Source organism: Solea senegalensis, linkage group LG4 (genome assembly GCF_019176455.1).
Source record: "Solea senegalensis isolate Sse05_10M linkage group LG4, IFAPA_SoseM_1, whole genome shotgun sequence".
Lineage (NCBI taxonomy): Eukaryota > Metazoa > Chordata > Actinopteri > Pleuronectiformes > Soleidae > Solea > Solea senegalensis.
In genome coordinates this window covers 13,819,981-13,844,821 of record NC_058024.1, presented here as the reverse complement: position 1 = coordinate 13,844,821, position 24,841 = coordinate 13,819,981, and the positions used below count along the sequence as shown (strand labels likewise).

Here is a 24,841-nt window from a genome sequence, read left to right as displayed (position 1 = left end):
ACATGAGCAGTTGGCTGAAGGGTTGAAAAACCAGGTTTTCTCTTGGTGAAACAATGACTACAGTCTGAGCTGACTCCTAGCAAAGGGGTGGCTCCAATTTCCACATGAAAGTATTCACAGGTCTGAGGGATGTGAAGAGAAATGGGAGATTTTTTGGCAGTTCTTAACAAACACATCGCTTGCCAATGAACACAAATACACTGCCCAACCTTCAAGAAAGCCCTTCTGCTGGCACAGATTCTGAAACTGAAATCTGGCTGTGGCCAAAACATTGATACATTCCAGGAGATATTTAATGTGTTTAAAGTCTGATATACACAGACTCAGAAACCATGTTATTGTGGCTGTTCCGCAGTACCAGACCACTGCCGATGGGTGGAATTGCTTTGCACTTCTTGTGGTCTTGAAGCATTCGAAACGGTGAGTCACACTCAGCCTGACTCACAAAAACAGCTAATTTTCTATTCAAGAGATATAAATGTAACAAGCTTTCATCAAGTCAGTGTTTGTTAGGCTAGTGGGTAGAGGAGGAGGGCATCATCCACCCGTGATGTGCTGTTTCATTAAGCAAATGGCACCGCTATTTAGGAGACCTCATGCTGGTGAGACAGTGATGTACCTGGTAGGAGTCACGTGCGCACTCATCCTCCTGAGCCACCTCACATGTGTCTCCTCTTCTGGCTGAAGTTATTCCTAATTCACACTGGCTCTCCTTCTGTGAGCTGCGGCAGCACTGGTTTTGTGCGACACTGGCGCACACACACACACACACACAGATATCAAAATCAGCCTTTATTATTTAGCACTTTTCAAACAAAGTGATGTCACTTAAAGTGTCCCACGTGATTAAACAAAGAATAGAGAGGAATAAAACAAAACTGAACTAAGAATATGTATATACTGCATATCCACTAGTGTGTTAAGTATTAGATTAGGTGTCACTTTGTAATCCACTCATTCCCACCACACTCCCCAAAATCCACTGACATAACCAATGATTTTACCTCACAGAACACAGGGATGTTGGTGCAGCTTCCTCCACCAGTATGTTCATTTGTTGTACAGATTTATCGGTTTGGATTTAAGTGACAACAACTTCGAGGCAGCAATGGACCAACAACTCCTGTGTTCTGCTGGATTAAATTGCTGTTTTTGTCAGTGGACTCAATGCTGAGGAAGTGAGTGGGTTAGAAGAGCTTTTTGTTAAGTAGCTGATCATTTTTGTCTGAAGTCCACAGTCACTGCCATGTTTTAAGGTGTATTTCATTAAAAATATGACACCCATGTTGTACAGTGCTTGAGTTAACTGTGGTTTCAACTAAGTTAAGACACTATTACTTTCTCTAAAGCAGTTTCCAAACGTGTGGCTTACTGGGACAGTACTCACCTGCACATGGAGCTCCTGTCACCGGTCAGCAGAGGCATGTGGTTGCAGTGATTGTTTTCATTGAACCATTTCTGGCCAGCAGCACAGCAGCTCTGCAGCAGCTCTTCAACAGAGGCTCCTGGACCTGCAGCCCAGAGACATGCAGGTATGCACACATCAACATACACATAACGATGATGGAATAAATAATAAAAAAAAAAAAAAACAGTTGTACAATAAATTCTCTTTGTCTGCTCAGCTATACTGTGCCTTCTGCAGACAGACAGAAACAGATGGTAGACTGCACCAGGTTTCAAAGGCGCCATAACATTTCTACAGCTGAACCCTGTAGGTCTGTCACCAGAATACAGTAGCACATTTTATGATTGGAAACTTTTTTCTTTTTTTTTTTACCCAAGCAACAATTTCTTCTATATATAGTGTTCATAAGTAGAACGACAGTCCTCTAGCTGTGAGCGTGAAGTGAGACAGAGTCAGTGTTTTTATAGAATATCAGGTGGCGAGCAGATGGAGGACTTGAAAATCTCGCGGACGAATCATCAGAATAAATGATAAACACTTCACCTGTGCTGCATGCACTCTTAAATATTCTGCATGAATATGCTGCACTGTTAAAAGTATTAACTTACAAGCATGAGTGAATATTACAGTTTCACGTGAAGATTAATTATTTTGACATTATGAAGGACACAGGTCAGCAAATTATTGTCATAGACTGACAATCTCTCTGTAGGAAAGATAGTGAGATCTCAGGCTGTTGGTTTTATTTAAATCTTTTTTCCTCATTAGAGCAGTTTTATCTTCCCTTATCCCTTCTTTTTTATTTTCACAAGTTAGTTATATGCAACTGGACTTGTTTTAATAAAGATGAAGATGTTTCTTCACTTCTGACTGACAAAGTAAGTCCAGCTGCCAATAACAAGCTTCTGAAGATTACGACCTGGGCGACTGAGAATCTTCACAGACATCAGTTGTGTGTACATATATACATATATGTATATATATATATGTATGTATATATATATATATATATAGACATATACCTATATATATATATACATATATACATATATGTATATATATATATGTATGTATATATATATATATATAGACATATACCTATATATATATATACATATATATATACATTTTGTCCATGCACAGCACTTTGTGTTTGAAAAACGTTTGCATATTATACTTTGGCTTTTTTGTCATGCATTGGTAAAACATTGATTCCATGCTGTGACTTGACATTTGAGGCCAAGTTTAATTACGACTGGATTAAAACTGTTATGACTGATTGCTGTGACAGAGACAGACAGACAGACAGCAGCTATTTTATAAATTACCTGCTGAGGGGCTGAGGATGGTAGACAACATTAACATTATTCTAACAGATGTATGGTTATGTTTTCAGTACAACAGCAGTTTTTTAAGGTAATTCTGTAATACTACTTCAGTAAAAGTGGTGTTATAATGCACTGTATACTCACTATACTATACGTACGGCTGTTTAGATCTAGTTTTTACCATCACGCATGTTTATATTTCAGAGTTTATACCGCCGTATGTTTTTAATTTTGTATTCTATTCTTTTATTCTTGGCTAAACTTACAATACACAGTACATTCTTATGTTCTGATGTCTAATGCTGCTGTAACAGAACGATTTCTCCAGTCTGGGATGAAAAAAATCAATTAGATCAATGAATCCATCAATCAATCAATCTATTGAGTCACTGTAACGGATTTGTCATAAACAGAGCTGAAAACATGAAGTCGGAGGAAAAAATGGCATCGTTTCAATATCATCAACCGAGAGAAAAGAGCATTTAACATGTTAAAGCAGGAACCAATTAAATCCCCATAATTGAATGAATGCATTTCCTATTTCTATAGCTCACATTTATGCTGATGCTTAAAAAAAAAAAAGAATCTTTGTCGCTTTCAATTATGCAACTTCAAGCAAACCTTGCCTACGTCAAGAGCATGCTGATGTGGCAGCTGTCAGAGTAATCACTGACATTCTTCTCCTCTCTGCAGGTCCCGTGGAAACTGAAATACGCCCCCCTCTCTCCCCCTTTCCCCACTCACAGCAAGGCTGGCTGTTTTGCATGGAGATCACATGGAGGATGAGCACACTGTGAGGCAGACTGCTGCTGCTGCTGCTGCTTGGCACTGTGAAGAGCCCAGTTGCCTCGTCGCCTCCACACCACACCCAACGCGCACGCATCAGACTTGACTCTGAGCCCTTTGAAGAAAAGCCGCTGACAAAGAGCTTTTGTTTTTCCTCTCAATAAACCTTCACTGTCTTATATACAGTGAAGAACATTAGCATATTCTTCATATTCCCACTGCTTTGTTTCATTTCTTTAAAAGGCTTGGACTTCCTACATGACAACAACAAATAGTTCCATGAGTGTCATCATTCTGGTGCAGCCATTTCACGTCACTGGGCAAATTCCTGTTACTAAATGAATTACTTGTAAATAAAAATAAGCCATGGTAGAGATGTTGTGCAGTGTATTGTAATCACCTCTAAGTGCAGCACGTCTAAACTATGCTAATCCCATACTGCACAGTGTACATTCAGATTAACTACATTCAGCCAGGAATGCTTTAAATACCGATACTCGGAGCTCTTTTTAATTCACTTGGTTGGTTTCAGTCTCATGTGTGACTCCCAAGAGGCTGACCACATATTACAGCGCTTTTGTAAACACCCACTTTCCCAAAATTCTTTTCATTCTTTTCATTCATTGTGTCCAATTGGGAGAACATGCTCAAAATTTCTTATTCTATTATCCATCTGCATGCCAGACTGTTTGAGTCCATGCAGAAAAGAAAGGCATCCAAATGTAGACATTTTTTCACACAAGGACACCTTTAAAAGGTTTACTTTTTGTGCAGACTGTTGATTCTCCCCAAGATATAAAAGGACAGCCATTGTTGTGAATTTTGAATGGACCACAACAGCTGTCGACCATCTTCACGTTTTATGAATACAGCCAGCTGATGGATGAGTTGATCATAAAAATGATCATAATCAGAGACTATGGAAAACATTTTAATGGAAACATTAAATTAAATTCAATTTAATTTAAATACAGGCTTTATCTAACGCTGCAGCCAGTATGCTCATGAGTCAAATTTTTATTTGCACTGTTTATGGTGGTCTATTGGTTTGGTGTTGTGCTGATCATCTTCCATAACGTGTTGCAACCAGAGTTAGTCAAACACACCAGGCTGCAGCTATATCGTGGAAATGCCAAACTTTACTAAACCTAAAAAGCCACTCTATCCCCTCTAAAATACAGTGTAGCCATGGGTCAAATACAGATATTTGGTGATATATACAGTATTTCCTCGTGCAATGCGATAATCCATACAGATATTTTAATTCACAAATTAAGGCACTATAAAGAAAACAGTCCCTGTCAGTTTTACTTGCCGGAAACTTGGGTGGAAGTTACTTGGCTGAAGAAGAGGGAGTTTACGGCAGAGAAAGCTCCATTAAGAGATGCTCCATCCACATTCAATACATAGACTTTTAATGCACCTTGTTCTATTTGTTGTGAATAAGTAGAGAAATCATGCACTTCTAACTTTTCACAGGCCTTTTGTTTTCTTCAGTTAAACAGATGATATGACGTATCGCTGTATGACTGTCTTGCAATATATTGATTATCACATAATCGTTGTATCGTGATATTATTGGTATCATGGATCATGGGTTATCATACGGTACCCTGTGATTCCCACCCCTAGTATTCATGCTAAAAGTAGCCGTTGTACATATTTAAAATATATCCCCTTTGGAGGTATGGTTTATTCATTTATTTGATTTATTTGATCTATTTGTAATTAAAGCAGCTTTGACAGAGCAGGAGGATACAACTACTCTCACAAGACCTTTGCTTCTCACAGAATTAATGAGAAGCAGAGCCATCATCCTGTCTGATTTTCAAACTATAAGGCTTCATTTGAACCCACACTGATCCTGAGTGAAAAAAGTTAGACGCAATGTATTTTACAGTGTTATGACAAGCGTGTTCCTGGAATGCTTTCCAAAGGCCAAACATAAGGTCAGCTGGAGCCTAAAATTGAGAAGAAGTCTGCTAATTAACCAAGAAATCATGGAAACATGCACATACATTTATATTCCTAGAACCACACATTTGTCAATGCATACTGTGGAAAAAGAGTCAACACAGTTTCCCGGATGGCAGTGCTGCCTCTCCTCCAAATTAGGCTGTTATGGAGCAGACAGACCAAGAACAAGAGACAACCTCCCACATAAGGGAATCCCATGGGGTTTGTCTGGACCGATTAGCTGGGCTTCACTCTGCGTTCCCATCATTACGCTGTCTGGCCAAACACGGATCTGTCTCACAACACACTCAGCCACATGGCTGACACATCTGCACTCTGAGGGAGTTCACTGCAACATCCGCAGCACCGACGACAGCACGGCAGCGTAATCCATGTTTGTAGCTTGTACCGTCTGTGATGTAGAGACTCGGGTAACAAACTAGGTGACAACAGACGGATTTGCTGATTTATCATGTTGATACATGGCTGTTCAAATATATTATCTAATTAGTGTTGACCACTACTAATATGTGATGGATGTCCTTTTACAGTTTGCTATATTGGACAGTATTTGTAAATATTGAATTACTTTGAACATGATGTGACACTTGGTGCCAAATTATATGTTAGAAACTGCTGATCAATTTTGATTTTCATGCACACTCATCACGAGTTTACAGAGAAAAAGAAAATAACAATGTTGTAATGTAATGAGGTACAAATACTTTGTTACTGGACTTGAGTACAACATTCACATATCTGTACTTGTTTGTATTTCTAGCCACTTTTACTTTTACTCCACTGCATTTCCTCTAACTGTCTTTGCTACTCGTTACTACCAAATAAAATGAGAAGAAGAGTTGGTAATGGCCTGTTTTTATAAAGAGCTTTTGTTGTCTTTTTAACTACAGTTTTGTCATTCACACATCTCTGCAACACAGGGTTAAGTGCCTTGCTCAAGGACACATAATATGTGCCCCTGACTCTAGGGTTAGGGATTGAACCCACAGACTTACCAGATTGTTTGAAATGAGAGAAAGACAACAAATAATGGTGAGTGTCTATCTTTTTACATTAACAATAGACCAAATGACAGGCGGTAATGTCAAAGTAGCTCATTTTCTTGCTTGCACATTTTCTTGCACATTTTCAGAGCAGTTTTAGGACAGTTGGCAAATGTTTCCAGAAGAAAAGCTTTAATACAATGGCTTTAATCCCAGTTGACAGTGAGGGGCTTACCAGCCTATCACATGACCAACATACAAAGACAAACAACCATTAACACTCAATTTAGAGTCACCAATTAATCTTTGCAGTACCCAGAGAAAACCCCACACAAACACCAGAATTACATGAGAACTCCACACAGAAAGGCACGAGTTGAACCAAGATTCCAACTGAGAAACGTATCGAACCAGTGTTTATTCCCAAAACCAAAACAAAAATGACTGAGAATTAAAAGCTCACATCATTACACCACAGTCCTTAAACAAACACGACGAAAGTCAAATGGAATGTCATTTTTAGTGTCTTCTTCTGCTTTTTAGGCGACTGGTGGCAGAAGAACAAGATGAAAACAAAACAATTACAAAGGTGTTATATTAGATAGAAAGATAAGTAGGTAGAGAAAGTTCCAAGTCAAATACTAGTTTTCCTTTCAACTGATGTTGTTTCCACCAATTGAGAAACATATCTTGCTCTTTAGCAGCTTTTTAAAGGTGGTTCATGAGAGCTGCGAGCTGAGAGAACCAAAACGGCGGACATCATGTTCACCAAAACATTTTCTATGAATCACTTTTCACATCATGCATAGTCATTTAACACATTTTGAAGATAGATATCTTCCATATCTTATCTTATCTATGCCAATTTCACTACACAGTGGAAAAACAATCCTGTTGACTGAATACAAAACTTTAAGGAAAATTAAAAACTGTCATTGGAACAGCAGTTTCTGTTCATTTAGCTACATTTATGCATCGGCCATTAAAACCATTCAGTGAGTAAAAAGCATGGAATGGAGTAACTATTGGGAAATAGAGGTAATAATTCCAAGGATAGAAGCCAGACAAAGACATAACAACTTTGTCTCTAGAAGGACAAATCCCCAGGTTCCTGTTCGCAATTCACAAAATGAACATGATAGATTAAGTCTCTCTTGTCTGTGAATGCCTTCTGTTTCAATGTGTTTATTTGTGCAGCAAGTATGAATGGACTGATGAGGCACTCTGGGCTTTCAGGAAATAATATGAGCAGGCCAGAGTGGGTAATGACATAGAACAATACGAGGATGCTAAATTTCTCAACTCCCACTGCTCTGAAACAGTCACAAGCTTTTCTCACCCTGAAACACACTGTGACAGTCATTCATCAACATGCCTCTTACGAAGATAAAGCAGGGAGAACGGAACTGACTTCCTCACTCTCCAGCAGATTGGCAGGAATGTCGTTCAACATTCAGATGCACATTGTCAAATACGAAGTTCAAGTACAAGATGACAAACGGTTTATGTGCATAGTGATTTGCCCTGTCACTCCAGTTTAGCTACAACGTAATGAGTTCTGAAGGTTTAACAAATCATAGCAAAATAATTACTAATATAATATAATCAACCCCAACATTTCTTCATGTTCTCTATATTCAGTATGTTGCGTTTGCACTGTTTTCTCAATATGTTTACACGCACAGTTTAATTGGGCTAAGGCCATAGTCTAAGACAGGCAATCAGACAACTTGCTGAACCCGTGCAGAGGAGAAAATCTATTTATTGGCTACGTACACTGCTGTATCTCTCTATAATCTTGTGCGTATTGAATCAGTTTCCTGTTGACCTTTATGTCACAGAAACACAAACAGCGAATGACGAGATGGACAGTGAGATGGATCGTGCTTTGGTTATGTGATTTCGTACCCGTTGTGCATGTTAATCGTGATACAAATTAGATCGAGCATGGTGTTTGTGGATGCTGAGAAAGACGCCACCATATGATTTCCAGCAACAGTACTGTAGTTTATACGTCGTCTCTTTCTACTTCCAGGTCAAAGACCAGGGAGGAATTTTGGTGCATGTGCAGAACGGCAAGTCCAACTCCAGTCCGACTAAGTGTATACATGCAGGAGTAATCAGACTATCCAGGTATGTTAGTCCGACTAAGACTGTTAACATGCAAACTATTCAGCAAAGCTATTGTGATATTTGTATTTATTTCAAAAAGTAGTAGAGTTTTCTATAAGAAAAGAAAAAAAAATAGAATCAGTCTTGAATGAAATGAGCTGTTAACTGCAAGATTAATCTCTTTTTTCTGTTTTCTCTTATTAGTCTTGCAAGATGTGGCCATGAGAGAGAATAATGAAGTTGATACCAAGTTCTCCACCAGCATGAATTTTGATATCTGGTTCATTTCAAAAGTATATAGACAAAGAAAGAATTGGACAAAAGCTTTTAACTGTCTGAAAATAACTTAAATGTCCAAGAATATGGCACAGTAGCTGAAATATACCAAGCTGAATTTGAATAGTTTCAGGAAATCAGTGCTGGTATTTAGACCTAGAATGTAGGGGTTAAAATGGAAAGTTAATTGTTGACTGAAATGACAGTGTAATCCTTTTAATGTAAGCTCATTACAGATGTTGAGAGAACCAGCAGTGTTGCCAGACTGAAATATGTTCTGCACACAATCTATTTCGTTTGTACAATTTGGATGATTTCCATTCACGTTCCACCCATTTTATTCCAATAAACCAGTTTCTCCTGTCATCAGCCAGTCAGTGTGATTAAGAATAATTATGGCAATCAAAAATAAATCATTTTCATTTAGATTACATTTTAATTGTTGCGTTTGTTGCCCTGTCAAAGCTTTGAGATAAAAGGCTTGTAAAAGGTGTTACAGAAGAAGGGAAGAGGTATTTTCATGACGATTGGATGAATTTTGGTCAGTCAAATCTAGCAATGCAGTAATTATGCCGTAAGAATAAAACAGTGGCTTGTCATTTTCTCTTCATCTATCATCAGGACATATTGTTATTTCACATAAATATATATTTATACATAGAACAATAATCACTGTCATGAGATGTTCTTGCAAATTGTTGGAGACCATATTATTTTGATGTTGGTAGATCCAATTCATTTTCATGTATAACTGTGTAAAAAAGTAACAAAAATGTTTGTAATAATATTATTTAGTAATAATAATAATTAAATGTTCTTTTTCCATTGATATAGCACATTGAAATGTGACCCCGACTCCATATTTCAAAACCATGTAAGCTGGTGTTAGGAAGTCTGCTATACTGAGAAACACAGAGATTTATTAGGAGCAAATGGGCTTAGTCAGAATTGTGTGAACTAATGTGGCAAAGATTTGACATTTGTTTATGTTAAACGTCAAAATTGAGCTTTAAAGTTCAATTCAACATTGCTTCTTAACATTCATATTAGGAGCATTTGTTGTCACTACAAAAGCACAACACACTACACACACACACACACGAGAACTGTCGTGTTCTGTTGCTGATTTACTATTAGTTGGTCACTAGACCATTAACCACGTGTTAGAGTTTTGTCAACAACGTAATGCATTGAATTACAATATATCAACATGCTGTTGCAGCTGTGTCTGTGAGTTCGCAAACAACGTTTTAATTAGCAGTTTCCCTTTGGTAGAAAATGAAAATCCAGATGGAGATCACACCACGTTATCATTTTTGTTGACAGGCCTCTTTTTAAATTGGCCAGAAAAGACAGGTGTGTTTTTTCATAATACATTTTAAGCTCTTGTTGCTGCTCTAAAAAGAGTATGTGTAAAGACAGTAATTCAGTGTGCATTATAGTCTGAGGTGAAGGTGAAGACTACAGAGAATGACGGTCCAGCATTGAATCAGGGTGGTGGTTTCAACCAAAACAGAACATAAATGCCCTATACAATACAGTCTTTCACATGACCCCAGAAACACATGTCATGTACTCAGTTTTTTTGTGACACAAGCACTACCAGCTTTATTGTTGCTCTTAACCATTATATTTCTTTGTCTTGTAATGCTTTTGTCTCCTGTGAGCCCAGCATGTACATTTTGCCTCCCAACGCCAGTCAGCTCTTTTCATATCAGGCAATCTATCAGCCCCTGACACTTCTCAACAGCAGCCTGTCCACAGCTGCAGCCCTGGGCTCAGCTCCTGCTGCCTCATGAGACGTGTTTGCTGCTGTTTCCCCGCTCAAAAAAAACAGAATAACTGTTGTGCAGAACAATTACAAAATCCTGTCAACAGTCCAAATTTGCACTCAGGGATTTGTTTTAAAAGCATTCAGGTTAATAAGGTCTATATCTGTTTTAGGTTTCCGTGTACAAATGTCATTAAAGGCTTCCATGCTTGCATGCTAATGCAGTTCATAAATGTGTTGGTTCAACTCTGACTGAAAAAAAGGGTAATTTCCATTCTCTTCATGGACACATTATCTCCATCATACCTCATTATCTTTAATGCTGCCAGCAACAGGCAAGATCCTTCTGGTCAGAGTCAACTAGCAGAAGCAGCAGCAGAAGCAGCAGCAGAAGCAGCAGCAGAAGCAGCAGCAGCAGCAGTGGCGGCGGCAGAAGCTAGTCTGGATGAGATCTGAGCTGTGGACCAGACACGGCCATGAAAGTTGAATTGAAAAGAGCTGCACTCTTGGCAACAATATCCAAGACTCTCTTTCAAATCAACATCTCCCGTCTACCAGTCACAGCAGCCCCACTGGGGGAGACTTTTGGTCTCCGAGTTGAAATTGTGAAATAAATCCATTTTGAATGCTTTTTCCCTCAATAGAAATGGAAACTCATCATCAGGCAATGGACATACATCCTGCCACACTCTTGAGCACCTTATAACACATACTAAAATGGGTTGTCTACTGGGAAAGAGAGGAGATCACACTACACACAAGGTTGGATTATCAATTAAGCAATGCCGGAAATCATATCAAAGCCCGAGTCCTCTCAGTATTCCCTTATTCGCCAAGGGAAAATAAAAATCTGTACTAAATCTAATGTTATAGAGTCTAATGTTCATTCAAACCTTAATGTAAATCAAGTCATCTGAGAGAGACAAAGAATATATTCATTTGTTTTGTGAACTGACAGAAATCTCCATATGGTATACAAATACTTTTTAAGATGCCTCATTTTGTCTTCGCAGTCGCTCCAATTTCGTTGGCAGCGGAAACTCACATTCTTGGTCTTAAGCCTTAATGTCCAACTCTTTCACATGCTGTCCTCATAAACTGTTATTACAAGCAGCCTTATTGCCTTGATAAGATGTAAGAATAACATTCTTTGGTTTCTCTAATAACTTCCACTCCTCCTCGAGAAAAAAACAAAGGCATATTTAAACGTTGGCTGGCTTTTTCTGCTGCTTAAATACTACAAACACAGAAACAAATGCAGTTCTTGCATGATTAGATACTTTACTACTGGTAGGCGCCACTGACAGAAGCACGACTGGCTCAAACCTAAAACAAAAAAAATTGGCAGTCTGCTACGCTTATGAGGTAGCTATCTGCACATTTAGAAAAGCATGACCTCAGTGACAGATGAGGGGTCGGCTTTACATCATGATCAACTTATATAAAGGATTTGCTTCCTGCTACCACAAGAGCTCTGACATTGGCAGAGAACAAAGCACACCGAGAGGCAAAATCCTCCACAGATCCTCTAAAGAAATGTAAAAGAAAACCATCAAGCAAGGTTAAATGCATGAAATATAAAGGATCAAAATCAATCATCCATCATTATACCGTATGTATGTTGTGCTTTCCATTGTTGAAAATAATAATAATAATGAAAAAAATCTGTCTCTGATTTTTCAGTCCAGACAGTAAGTGAGTTCCATTCCATGCAGGGCCAAGGAAACATGCCAGTGGCAGTGGAAAAAAAAGAAATATATGTTATATTATGTGCCAAATTCTAATCCAACAGAACAAAACAATGACACAAATGGGATTGGTCCGTTAGAAATCAATGTTTTTTGGTGTATGATTCTGTCTCGTGCATCGTGTGCTAAAATGAGCTCAGCTCCTGTTTCAGAGGATGCAGTACTGTTTTGGTGATCGGGGTCATACAGAAAGTTTGGCCGACACCAACACTGGAGTTTGCAGAGATGAGGACTTTGATAACAGTATTATCCAGGGACAGCACCTACAGTATATGCAATGAGGGTTGAGCCTCAAGGGGGTCATTCTGACTCACCTTTGGGTCCATGGCAATAACCTTATCCTGCTATCTCTCACATGCAATGTTGCTTTCAGTTCAAATGAAAAAGAAAGAAAGAAAAGCCCTCGGGGCTTTTAAAGATGTAATCAAGAGACCAAAGAAGGTGCAGGCTCAGTACACCTCAGGGTCATCCATCTTGGAGGTGATAATCAGATGGATGTTCCTCTCAAATAACTAGGATCCTGCCTTGGTCATGTTGATACTGTTACTGATACTGGGTAAAGGTATTCCGCTATTCCTATTTCCATAGTGGGATCTATGAAAAGTGAAAGTGAAAATCTATCAAAGTGGATCCTTCTCATATGAGAGTAACTGTGATTTCCGTTGTATGTGTGATAACTACCTGTAAAATTGCATATGTCTGCCTCTTGAACACAGCTGTAATCTTGGAATTCCTGATTACTGAACTTCAGATGTTTGTTTCAGGAGGGTGGCCGCTCCATGGTGGATAAAGGTTGGCTCACTTGATTAGAGAATAACTCAAGTAGCATTTTTCTTGTGACAGGGCACGGGTGGCTGACTTCCTGTGTGCAGGTCATAGTTTGCAGGCGTGTTCAGGGTGGGCCCTTTGTCTCACACATCAAGTTTTGAGCCAATCTGTGAATATACGGGCGAGTTACAGGGCACTTCCTGTTTAGCGGTGAAATGGCGGCGTAATTAAAAATGGCAGACATCGCGTTTGGGTAAAGTTTGCGTTTGTAGACGTGTTCAGGGGCGGTCCCTTGTGTCACGTGTGGAATGTAAATGTTGACAAACCACACACCTATGTTTATAACCTGTAACATACCTGAAAATAGGGGAGAAATAATCACACGAGTGATGTTTCCTCAGCAAGGATTTAATTTGAATGAGGAAAATACCACACGCTCCCCAGGTACGTGGGCACAAGACAAAAGCAATCAATCACAGATTGTCCGAGCAAGACCTCTGTGTAGATGACAGGCAAGAAAACTCAAAGTTTTATATATAACTAACAAAGTAAATAATATAAAATAACCATTTAGATCATTTAATATTTTTTTAATCAATCCCATTAAATGCCATTTCTGAATTTATTTAACGTTTTAATCTCACAGATTTTTAATATTGCCAACCATTCATGTATTGTAACTAAATATATACAATAATATATTATTCTTTTAGGGTGTCACACCTGCACCCAAAGTTCTTCAGCGCAGTTCAAAGTTCCCTATCCAGTTCAAAGTTAAACTACAAAACTGGCTTTAATACTTTGAATGATCAAAGGACAAAAGTTTTTCTTTGTCATAGAGTAAACTACAAGCTGTCGTTAAGCCTTATAGAAGAAGAGGAATGCAACATACAGTATAGCAGATGTGGATTACAGGAAAGTTAAGACAGAGAACAAGCTGATGGAGTGCATGCTGAGTGATTGAGAAACTGTGGAAACCACATCGAGAAACCAGGAAACTGTAATAACCAGGAAGCAGAAATCTGGGAGCTGGAACAGCTCAAAACATTGTCCAAAATCTGGACCTGCAATTATCAACCAGAGCAATCTGCCGGGTTAAACATGGCTTACAAAGCTATTGGAAAGTCAATGGAGCAACTTCAAATGGAGAGAACCACAGCAAAAATGCATTTCTCTCATTTGGTCGACAGTATAACCTGGACTTACAAGACCTTATCAGAGGAGGAGCTCAGAGACAGCTTTAACAGACTCAAAGTAGAAGCCGAGAAAGTCATGGAGGCTAATGAAAAGGTGGAAGCTGGAGTCTGGGCGGAACTAGAGCTGGACTCAGATGAAGTGGAGTTAACAGAACAGCAAAAAGCCGACCTAACACAGACTGCAAACGAGTGCGAGCTGAAACTTAATGAGGTCAAAAGCCTAATCCAGGAGACTCTTTGGGTCAATTTTGGGAATTGTAAGGTGTCTGCAGCACTCCGGGCAGCAGTGTCAGGGTTTGAACACATGGCTGCCACACAACCCAGCGGAAAGGAGACGTGCGAGTTCATGCTCAACCACCTGCAAGGACTGATGAAAACTGCGAAGGAGATTTACATTTGCTGGAAACGGTGGATGCCACAAGAAGACCAAGAGAGCATCCAGTCTACTCTGAGTCAGCTTGAACTTCTCATTCCCAAGTTAATTTACGGTAAAGCTGACCTCAAACAACCAATGGCCAGAGAAGATTCTGGAAGACGAACACACAGAGAGATTTCTCCAAATTATGCCATGCCAAATATCAAGGTGAAACCAACCACTCTTCCGAAGTTCAATGGCAACGGGCGTGATTTTCACAGATGGAAAAGGGACTGTGAACCAGTAAGAAATCAGAAGAAGTCAGACACCAATCCCACGGGGTGTGTTGTCTGTGGTGTTGCAAAGCACAAAAAGAAACTCTTCTTCTGCAAGCAGTTTGGAGCTCTGGAACTGACGGAGAGAAAGGCTGCAGTGACAAAGCTGGGAGCATGCACCAAATGCCTGGAGGTTCACAATAATGGTCCTTTCAATTGCAAACTCACCTATCTGTGCAAAAGTGAAGATTGCAAGGATGAGCATCATTTCTATCTGTGTCCCAGTGCTGAGCTATACAAAGGTGGAGAGCATCAGAAAAATGGCAGGTCTGATCCGGAGGTTCTTGAAAGAACTGTCACTAGACCTCGCCCAACAATGCTGACATGTTGTTCACAGATGTTGACTTCAGAGCTCACAACCTGGCAGAACTTTGACACATCAACTGACCAACCAAAACACCACAGAGTTCCAGGTGTCACAAACTTTAACAAGTAACAAAGGTTGTAAAGTTGGAAGACAAAAAAAGAACAGCTCAGTAGAAAAGCCACTCAGAGTCATTCAGAGTGCCTTTGATGCATGTGCAATCTGCCTTACCATGCCAACACCCAGACATCAACGTCAGACAATGGCAAACAAAATGCAGAAAAATGCTGCATTTCTCTTACATCAAAAGTCAGAACTTGGAGTGATGTCTCAACTTCCAGTTGAGAACAAAAATATGGAGCCAAATGTATCTTGGGCTAGCCAAAAAAAAACCTTTATGATGCAAACTAAATCTATTAATATCAAAAACAGAGAAATTAATTAATTAAAGTAACTAAATAATATGGACAACTGTAATCAAATTATCACAAAAGCTTATACATATATATATATAAAAATGTTATTCAATGTTGAACAGAGGAGGCCGCGGGCCATTCTTTCATTATAACATAATAATTGATTTGGGGGCTGCCACTTTGATACCTGACACCTGTGCTACACCACGTATAAAGACTGAACACTACTATGTGTACAGAAGTGCAATCAACAACAACAACAACAAAAAAAGAAATCCAAGCGATTTCACTGTTGACTTCTATGTCAGGGTTTGTTGTTCCAGTTCAAGGAACGTCACCTTAACTAGGAAATTCCGAATTCTGACTGCAACTGGAATGCACCAAAAAGTTGTTTCATCTTAATAGTTATTTATTTATTTCTATCTTATAAATGTCTGACAAAAGCCTAAATGTTTGAAATTGAACAGAGTGTGCAGATGTAGTGGCAGAGTCATCATCATCATCATCATAATGAAGGCTTTGAATGTATGGGATCTTCCCAGTCAACTTTGTTCCTGTGACAAACAAACATACAAGCCATCCAATAAAACTAAAAAGCGCTAACAAGCTAATCCAAGGCCATGTGAGTGATTAAGAGTCTGCCAGACATGTATTTGCATTTACATAAGTCTGGATAAGCAGCCAGTTTATTTTGTTTTTTGATCCCAATGGACTCACAAAAGATCTACACGTCTAACAAATAACGGCCACTGACAAAGTTTGGTCACTGAATGGGAAATCAGTTTCATATCTTCGGTTGGATGCATCGGATGTGTGAATACACACTAAAGTACACATTGACTAAACGGCGGGCTTGGTACATCTCTGGTACAGTCACCGTTTAGCAAACAATGGACATTGTTTGCATGTCATGCGGGGTCCCACATGGCTCAATTGTAGGGCCCCTGCTTTTTTGATTCTACTTCCATTCTTAGGAAACACGGCATCTCCTTCCACTGTTATGCCGATGACAGCCAGATTTATGTACCTTTAAAGCAGAAGGAGGCCTCATCTATCAATTCACTTCTTGAGTGTCTTGACGAGATAAAAGCGTGGATGGTCCTGAACTTTTTAAATTTTAATGAAAGGAAGACGGAGGTAATAGTATATGGACCCAATGGCTCCAGTGAGTCCCTTCCTGTTGACCTGGGCCCTTTGACACAGCATGTAAAGCCTATAGTCACAAATCTGGGTTTTAAAATGGACAGTGATTTTAAATTGGACCGTCAAATTGGTGCAGTAGTGAAGTCCTGCTTTTTCCACTTAAGAAAGCTGAAAAAACTTTTCTTTCGGCCCAGCACTTTAAGACTGTAATCCATTCGTTTATTACGTCTCGCTTAGATTACTGTAATGTACTTTATCTTGGAGTCAGTCAGACGTCCCTCTCACGTCTCCAGCTCGTCTAAATGCACGTCTTTTAACTGGAGCACGTAAGAGGGAACACCAATTGAACATGCCTATTTTAGCCTCACTCCACTGGCTGCCTGTGCATTTTAGAGTTCATTTTAAAATCCTTTTATTTGTTTTTAAATCCTTAAAGGTCTTGCCCCGCCGTACCTCTCTGAGCTGCTTCATCCTTACGCTCCGGCCTGGTCTCTGAGGTCAGCTGATCAGCTGCTCCTGCAGATACCACAATCTAAACGGAAGCTCAGAGGGGACAGAGCTTTGTTGGTTGCTGCGCCAAGACTGTGGAACAATCTTCCACAGCATATAAGACACGCCCCTTCACTGTCCACTTTTAAAACACATCTTAAAACCCATTTTTACTCTTTGGTTTTAACCCAGTAGAAGACATTGGTTTTTATCTTTTTACAGTTTTATTGTATGACTTTTTCATTTGTGTTTTTATTAATACTTTCTACATTATTTTATTGTATGTTGTATTGTTTGTTGTCTAGGCCTATGATGTAATTTATTATATTTTATTTATCTTATTTATCTCTGCTGTACAGCACTTTGTTTCAGCTGTTGTTGTTTTTTAAAGTGCTTTATAAATAAAGTTGGACTGGATTGGATTGGATTGGATTGATAAGTCACTTGGAGACACAAGTAAAGCCTGTAAAAAGCCCAGAAAAATAAGCTGTAGTTTCTTTTTTTGTTAAAGGCAAATTATAATTAAATGTGCTGTATAATGTATTCATCTTTTTTACAATATACATAATGGGAGATCAAAAAGAAACCTGATAGTTCAGTATAGACCACAGTGTTTATCAGCACAGAGGGAAACCTACTGGTTTCTTGAAAAACATTAATAGCACAAGTTTTTCATCTGCTCTGCCACTCTCTGTGCTCCCTAACGTACTGGTGGAAAACCCATTAAGCTCTTTCAGCTCTGGTTTCTCATTTGTGACATCAACCCTGCTCCACAACAGTAGGTCTGTTGCCTAACCAGATTTACATCTTTCTGCCAGAGGACATAAACTGTTAAACTCTAATATATTGTTCAAATACTAAACTGTAGAAAATCTACCAACTGAACTAAATGTTTTCATACTGGTTTGGGGTGAAAACAGTTGTTTCCCCTTTTCAGAAAGGTCAATACAATAAATAAAATACTACTCCTTTTCTACTTGTTCCAGATAACTTTAACGTTTGTGGTCTGTTTTGTTATTGACGTGATGTCAGCCTATTGACTACTAATGGGACTAAACTACTTAATTTTGCTATGTTTGCTCCAAGTTATCACACCTGGTAAACATCTGCACTGGTACTGTTGTCCTTTTAGCAACTCCTACGGAAGTGATGTGTTCCTTGTTTCTACATGGTCGTTATCTAATAGATTTGAAACCCTGCTAAACCAATTATCCAGTTATCCAGTGACAGTGGTACACGTTTAAAGCTCTTTGTCCTGGCCGTTTGTCTGATGACTGTGACTGGGATGAGGACTCAGTGGCGTACACCTTGCTTGTTTGTATGATAATTCCTCTGAAGCAGCAATTCATTCTGTCACTAAACCAGACAGACAAGCACATGTTTATAAGTGTTGTCTATAATATAAACTGTTGTCTATTGCTGGGCATTCACTGAGCACATGTACGCTACTTTGTAAGTCTGAGAGAGTCGGCTTGATGAGCTCTGTTGATGGAGTTGAAAAAGATGGAAATGATGACGTAATTATTATTATTTTTTTCCCTTTGTGGTGAGAATTTGCTGGCGGTCCATATTGTATAATGCACATTCCATGACCGTCCCATCTGTCTGGTACTGGGAGTGTAACTGGCATTTTGATTGCAGTTTTCCTCAGGGGACAAAGTGGGACCTTGAATCTGGATCACAGAGGTTCCAGAGGCACAGTGAGGGCTTGTCTTATGGAAAAGAAATGTTTTCTGCCATTTTTTTTTTTTTAAGTGTAATAAATTATGTTTACTGCTCTCCAGAAGATGACCATAATAAATCTGCTGACTGACTAGGTTGCTGATTGATACCAGTGACTCATCAATTACTTCACTGGGAACTGAAATTTCAGGCTTTCCGACTCACTTTCCAGGCTGCACTGTGTACTGGAACAAACACTCCCCAGCCATTAGAATGTCAAAACATGAGCCACTAATGATGCAAAACATTTCTGAGAAGAAGGCAGGGGACATCCTGTCTCAAACCAAAACAATAATAATACTATCAAAAAATGTATTAATGTGATATAATGTATTTGTGTGCATATTTCCATGAGATCGTAGCTGTAATTGACTCTTAGCTCCAAGAGAAAATCCATAATTCTGTCAAAAAAATAAATCAACTGGCCAATCGACTCTTTTATTACAGCTGAACAATCCAAAACATATATCTACTAATCATGTTGCTGCACTGGTGCTAGTGCAGTCAAGGTTCACCAAAGCTTCAACTGATCTCCCTTGAACAAGAAATAAGTGGAGGGTATTAAGAAAATGTTGTGTTTCTACCGGGGGTTCAATTCGGTACAGTATGTATTTGTTATGGTTATTGTCACAGTTCGAGAACATGCAACTTTTTCAGCGGTTCAAGCAGTTGGAGCCACTAAAATGAAACAGATGGAAAAAAGACAGCTGCTGCCATCACGCTTTATCATAACAGTAATGTTTGGAGCGACTCGCCTCAGTCCAGGGACAGAGAGTGTGAAACGGTCATCTGACAAATACGCCATCCTCTTTAGACTGACCTGCCACTCGATCACCCGGATACGGTGTTAATCTATCAAAAACTGCACTGCAAAAAGTCACCTTATATAAACATAGAATCAAGGATTATTACCAAGTATTTGGTAATGTCACAGATAAATACAAGTTTTATAGTAACTGTGGGGGCCGATGTGTCTGCTCCTGCTTCCTACTATGCTGAAATTGAGCTGCAGCCTACACACAGGTGGTGCAACCGTGGTGCTAATCTCTCCTCACTCTGAAATTAACAAAACATTCTTGAAATGTCCCTTTTTGATTGATGATTCCTTAAAGCATGTCTCCTCATTTGACACTCATTACAAAGTGACAATTCAAAGCAGAAGTAAATGGAGGGCATATCTTCATCTCATTTTTATTCAAGCAGCTGAATCTTCTTTTCTGATCATTGACACAACTGTGTTAATGCAGGCGAATGCCAAAAGTCCCAAAATGTCTACACTAATAATGTCTACAATAATCCACATCTAATAGAAATGTAATATTATCATAGAAAACATCACCAGTGTCAAAACATTAGCAGGTATCATTGCGAGCAGATCATTTGTGAGAAAGGATTTTCCTATCGCCTTCTACAAGATCAGCCCAAAGTCAGCTCAAATAAAAAAGATAAGACGACGAGGCTGTTTGTACTGAGATGTAAGAGAGTTGCCAAACGCTGCATGCTTTGCCAGTACTACTGAGAGAGCACTGATGATCTTCATTAACAGCAGCCTGGAGAGAAGCACCATTCACCATTTCCATGGTGAAACTGTGAGCACCTTTCTGTGTTTGTGTGTATTTTCCTGCAGCACTTGCTTGTTCAGAACATGACTCTACCTCCTGTATATTGGGAAGAAGCTTTTGGATCAAGTCTTTATTCGCCTGCCACTGCACAATGGTTCCCCCCTCATTTCCATGAATCAATATGCAAATCCATGGCTGTAGAATAAATCAGACGTGGCGCACAGCGATTATGTAATTACATTATCTCATCTAAAGTTTAATTGATTAGGACAGGCTTCCCAATAGATTAAGGACTTTTAATAAATCTATTTTATCATCCACATGCTTCGTTTAAAGAGCAATTTGATGAAACGAGTGGCTAAGTGTGTGTGTCACAGATGATTCTAATGGAGGGCTTTTCAAACACAGGGAAGCAACACCTGTCTCTAATTCAGTGCGATTCAGTACAACAGTGGCACATTAGAGCCTTATTTTGAAAAGGTTCAGTTACACACTAAAACAAAAAAAGTATATTCTCATGTACAAAAAGTTGATACAATTCAAACATATTTATTGGATTTTTGGTTTAACATGAAAGTTGATACCATTAAAACAGATGTTTGTAACAGTTTCTTAATCAAGCACCACCTACAGTATATTCAAAAAAAAATACTCATACTAGGCTTTTGTGGTTGTGTACTATTCCCATTTGAGTTGACACTGTACTGTAGGGCACTACCAGCATTAATATGATGATAAACTGCTTGATTACTAACAATTATATATTATATCTCATAATTACTTCTCACAATTTATAACAACATTTAAAGTAATAAGTCCTTTGTTTAAATTTAAATTTAAATTTAAATACAGGATAAGAATAAACATTTCTTTTACGACTAACTTTACAACTAACTATTGTTTCTGTTTTATTGTCCAGTCCCAGCTCCCACTCTAATTTGAAGCCTCAAAACTGGTATTCAGGACAGTATGTGTACCAATAAAGTTTAGTGAGTGTCACAAAACACTGTTACTGTACATGCAAGTTCTTTGGTTGTCTTACTTTCTCATGCTGCACACATCATATGCTCTTTTCTACTTTCTTTAAAGTAAATAAAAGTATATGACATGTACAGCGGCCACCCACATGCTCTGGAACACCAAGAAGCAGCTATCACAGCAACACTCCCACAGTTTGACACTGGGAGAATATAGATTCTAAATCTTTACATGAAAACGACACATTATGAATCTGAGATACATGCTAAAATAAAACCCTGTGAAGGTTGGAGATCAGGAACAATTTACTGCTAAATCCAAAACACAAGCCTGTCTTTCTGTCTCCTCCTGGGAGAGCCGAGGCTACTTGCAATAAAAAGTGGCAGGGCCTTATTCGCACTGTGAGCGATGGTGGTGATGTTCACAACTGGAGGAATGTTTGACTCCCAGCTCCAGACAGGACCATAGGGTCACTATTTATGTTCCTGTTCAGATACCCAGTGAGTGGTGAGAGACTCTGCTGCTTCCACACGCTATGACATATGGCCTGGTGTGAAAGGGAACGCTGTTCTAGGAACAATAATTCTTGTCAGTTTAAAACTGTAGTGCCTTAACCATAAACAAATATGTCAGTGTCATTCAAATCAAATGAGTTCACACAAAATGCAATGGAATGAATTGATTCATTTTATGTCAATAGACATAAATTGATAAACAAAGTGTTTGCAAACAGGTGTTGTCAATAATACAACTGGTTTGACTGCCACCTAGTGGCAATCTTATCAAAATCTATTAAAAGAAAATGTTTTCCTTGGCTTTATGTATATTTCTTTTCATTATTTTTTTAATATTTTTTTTCTCACTCTTTCAAGCTTGAAAACAGGTTTGGGAAATTTCCTGATAACGCCACATTTTTTCAAACACATATATTGACAAATTAATAAGTGAGTCTATATATTAGTCAGCTCATACTGGTGAATAAATGAAATGAACTGTGTCTGTGTTGTGAAAGCATTGACTTACCCTCATTAGGTCGGTTGGGTGAAAAAGGCTGGTGTGTCTTCTCCTCCTCCATCACTTCATCCTTCACCTCCTCTTTGTCTTCACTGTGGAGGTTAAACAGATGTGGCTCTCTGCTGGGCTCAGCCTCATCCAGAACAGCCTTTACTGGAATCTGGGAAGTGGTGGTCATAAGAAAATGGACCATGGGTGTTGTGTTCTCCTCTGGCCTCCTCGGGGAGATGGTGCTGAACTCAGGTGTGGTCTTTGTGTTGCTGCTGGTTGGGTCAATGTTTTCGGGCTCCACGTAGCTTTTCTGCTCAGTGACACTCAGAAGAGTTACTAATTCTTTCTCCTCCTCTTCCATCTCCTCTGCGTCCACCCCTCCCTCACTGTCTGGTTGGACTGTCCCCTCTAATTCTATGTGATCATTTGAACTTGACCTGGAAAGGACTGGGGTCTCTGGACTTTCCAGTGTGTGAAGAGAGAGTGACACTGTGTGACTCTCTGTACTTCTGACTGGATGACTAACATTGATATGACCGTTTGAACCTCTGGGTATAACACTATCCAGTGCATTTTTGTCATGTGTCTTATGCTGTGAGCTTCTCTGAATATGTACTGGACTCTCTCTCTCTGAACTCTCGTTTGGGGGGTTTTCACTCTCTAAACTTTGATTTAATGGAAATACGACACTACCCAAACTCCTTTGTGCATGCATTGGATTCTCTAAGTCTGTCTGTGGACTTTGATCACTGACTGAGACTCTTTGTGCACTTGTCAGACCCTGAGAGGCCTGCCAAGAAGTCGTGGTGTCCTCATGCATATGTGACCTGACAGTACTTTGTTGTTCTGTTGGGGGAGGTTCTGTCACATCCTCTTCGTCTGCAGGATGGTCATGAACTCCATATCTCTCTCTCAGCTCAAACTTGCTTTGTCTTTCCAAACTCAGAGTGGCAGGGTTTCTGCCAGGCGTGGCCGAGCCACCAGATACAGATGTGACCTTCCTGAAGGGAGGGGACCGAGTGGGGAAAGCTAGGGTTTGAGGGTAGCTCTCTGGAAGGTCTGTTGGATCATAATCATAGTCCTCTGATTCATCCTTATCAAATGATGATGGTTTGAAAAGAGGAAGGTTACCATTTGGTAGAATGTGGTATGGTGTTGAGAACTGATCCGTATGGTCTTGATGGTCAAACCTGTAGTGGCTGCTGACTGTGTCCTCCACTGTGGGCACAGCTAACATTGGTTTATGGACTTTCTCCGAATCACAGTCAGGTACAGGGTAGCACATCAGCTCCCCGCCGTCATTAGGGCAGTGGCAGACCCGGCAGGTTTCAATGTGGAAGGAGTGCCCAGCCTCGTACTTTTGCCCATCATGGACACACCCTATACGTTCGCACTGCATGCAGCCATCTGCAGGCTCTAAAATCTCGATGCAGTTGGGTGGCATGTCGGGACAGCTGATGAAGTGGCAGCTGATCCGCCCTCCACCTGCAGGACAGGAGCACTCTGTGCTGCCGTAGTCTACAAAGTAAGAATCTCCCTCGGGCACTTTGCCATTCTTGAATCCAGCACTGACGCAATCATAGTATTGGTAGCCCTCACATGTGCAACCTTTTTGTAAGCATGAGGCGCAACAGGTGCCACTCTCCAGCACTTCTTCTATACATTTGTCCAGCAGGGGACAGTCCACGCCAGTGCAGTCACGCTGGCAGAAGCAGACACTCAGGTACAGGAGCATCAACAAACATCCCAGCAGTGCTACTTCAGCTCTTTGAAGACAAGCCATGGTGCACAGTGCAGAGTACGCACTACAATCGAGGAACAGGTATCATCCAAGGCCTTCAGTTTATCTCTTATGAATTCTGCCAGATTCTGTCCATTGGAATAACCTCTGCTCTGCAAGAAATAAGAGATTCAGAGAGATAGACAGACAGGCAGTCAGAGGCTTTGTTCTCCAAATGAGAGCGGACTAACATCTGTCTCCATAGTTAAACTCACAATAGTCAATATTTAACAGCTGATCCTAACAAAAAGACCACATACTTGTACTTACATCAGCTGCAGTTCTACATTTCTATCACGTAAATGATTTTATACATAAAGGCTAATTGGTATTTTCTGCATCTGTACGTCCACTGATTTCTGTGTGATGTGTGTGTGTGTGTGAAATGTATGCTTATAT

The 24,841-nt window shown here is 39.6% G+C and overlaps 1 protein-coding gene across 1 annotated transcript in view; it reads right to left on the bottom strand.

The window, feature by feature from the left end:
- fbln2 (fibulin 2) overlaps positions 1-24,551 on the bottom strand; it is a 53,954-nt gene extending 29,403 nt beyond the window's left edge. Inside the window, exons 1-3 of the mRNA XM_044023138.1 lie at positions 22,681-24,551; positions 1,388-1,511; positions 620-749 (exon numbers count right to left, since the gene is read on the bottom strand). Of these exons, the coding sequence (XP_043879073.1) occupies positions 620-749; positions 1,388-1,511; positions 22,681-24,445 (2,019 nt within the window). The 5' untranslated portion in view covers positions 24,446-24,551. The remainder of the gene's footprint in view (positions 1-619; positions 750-1,387; positions 1,512-22,680) is intronic.
- Positions 24,552-24,841: the final 290 nt, after the last annotated feature.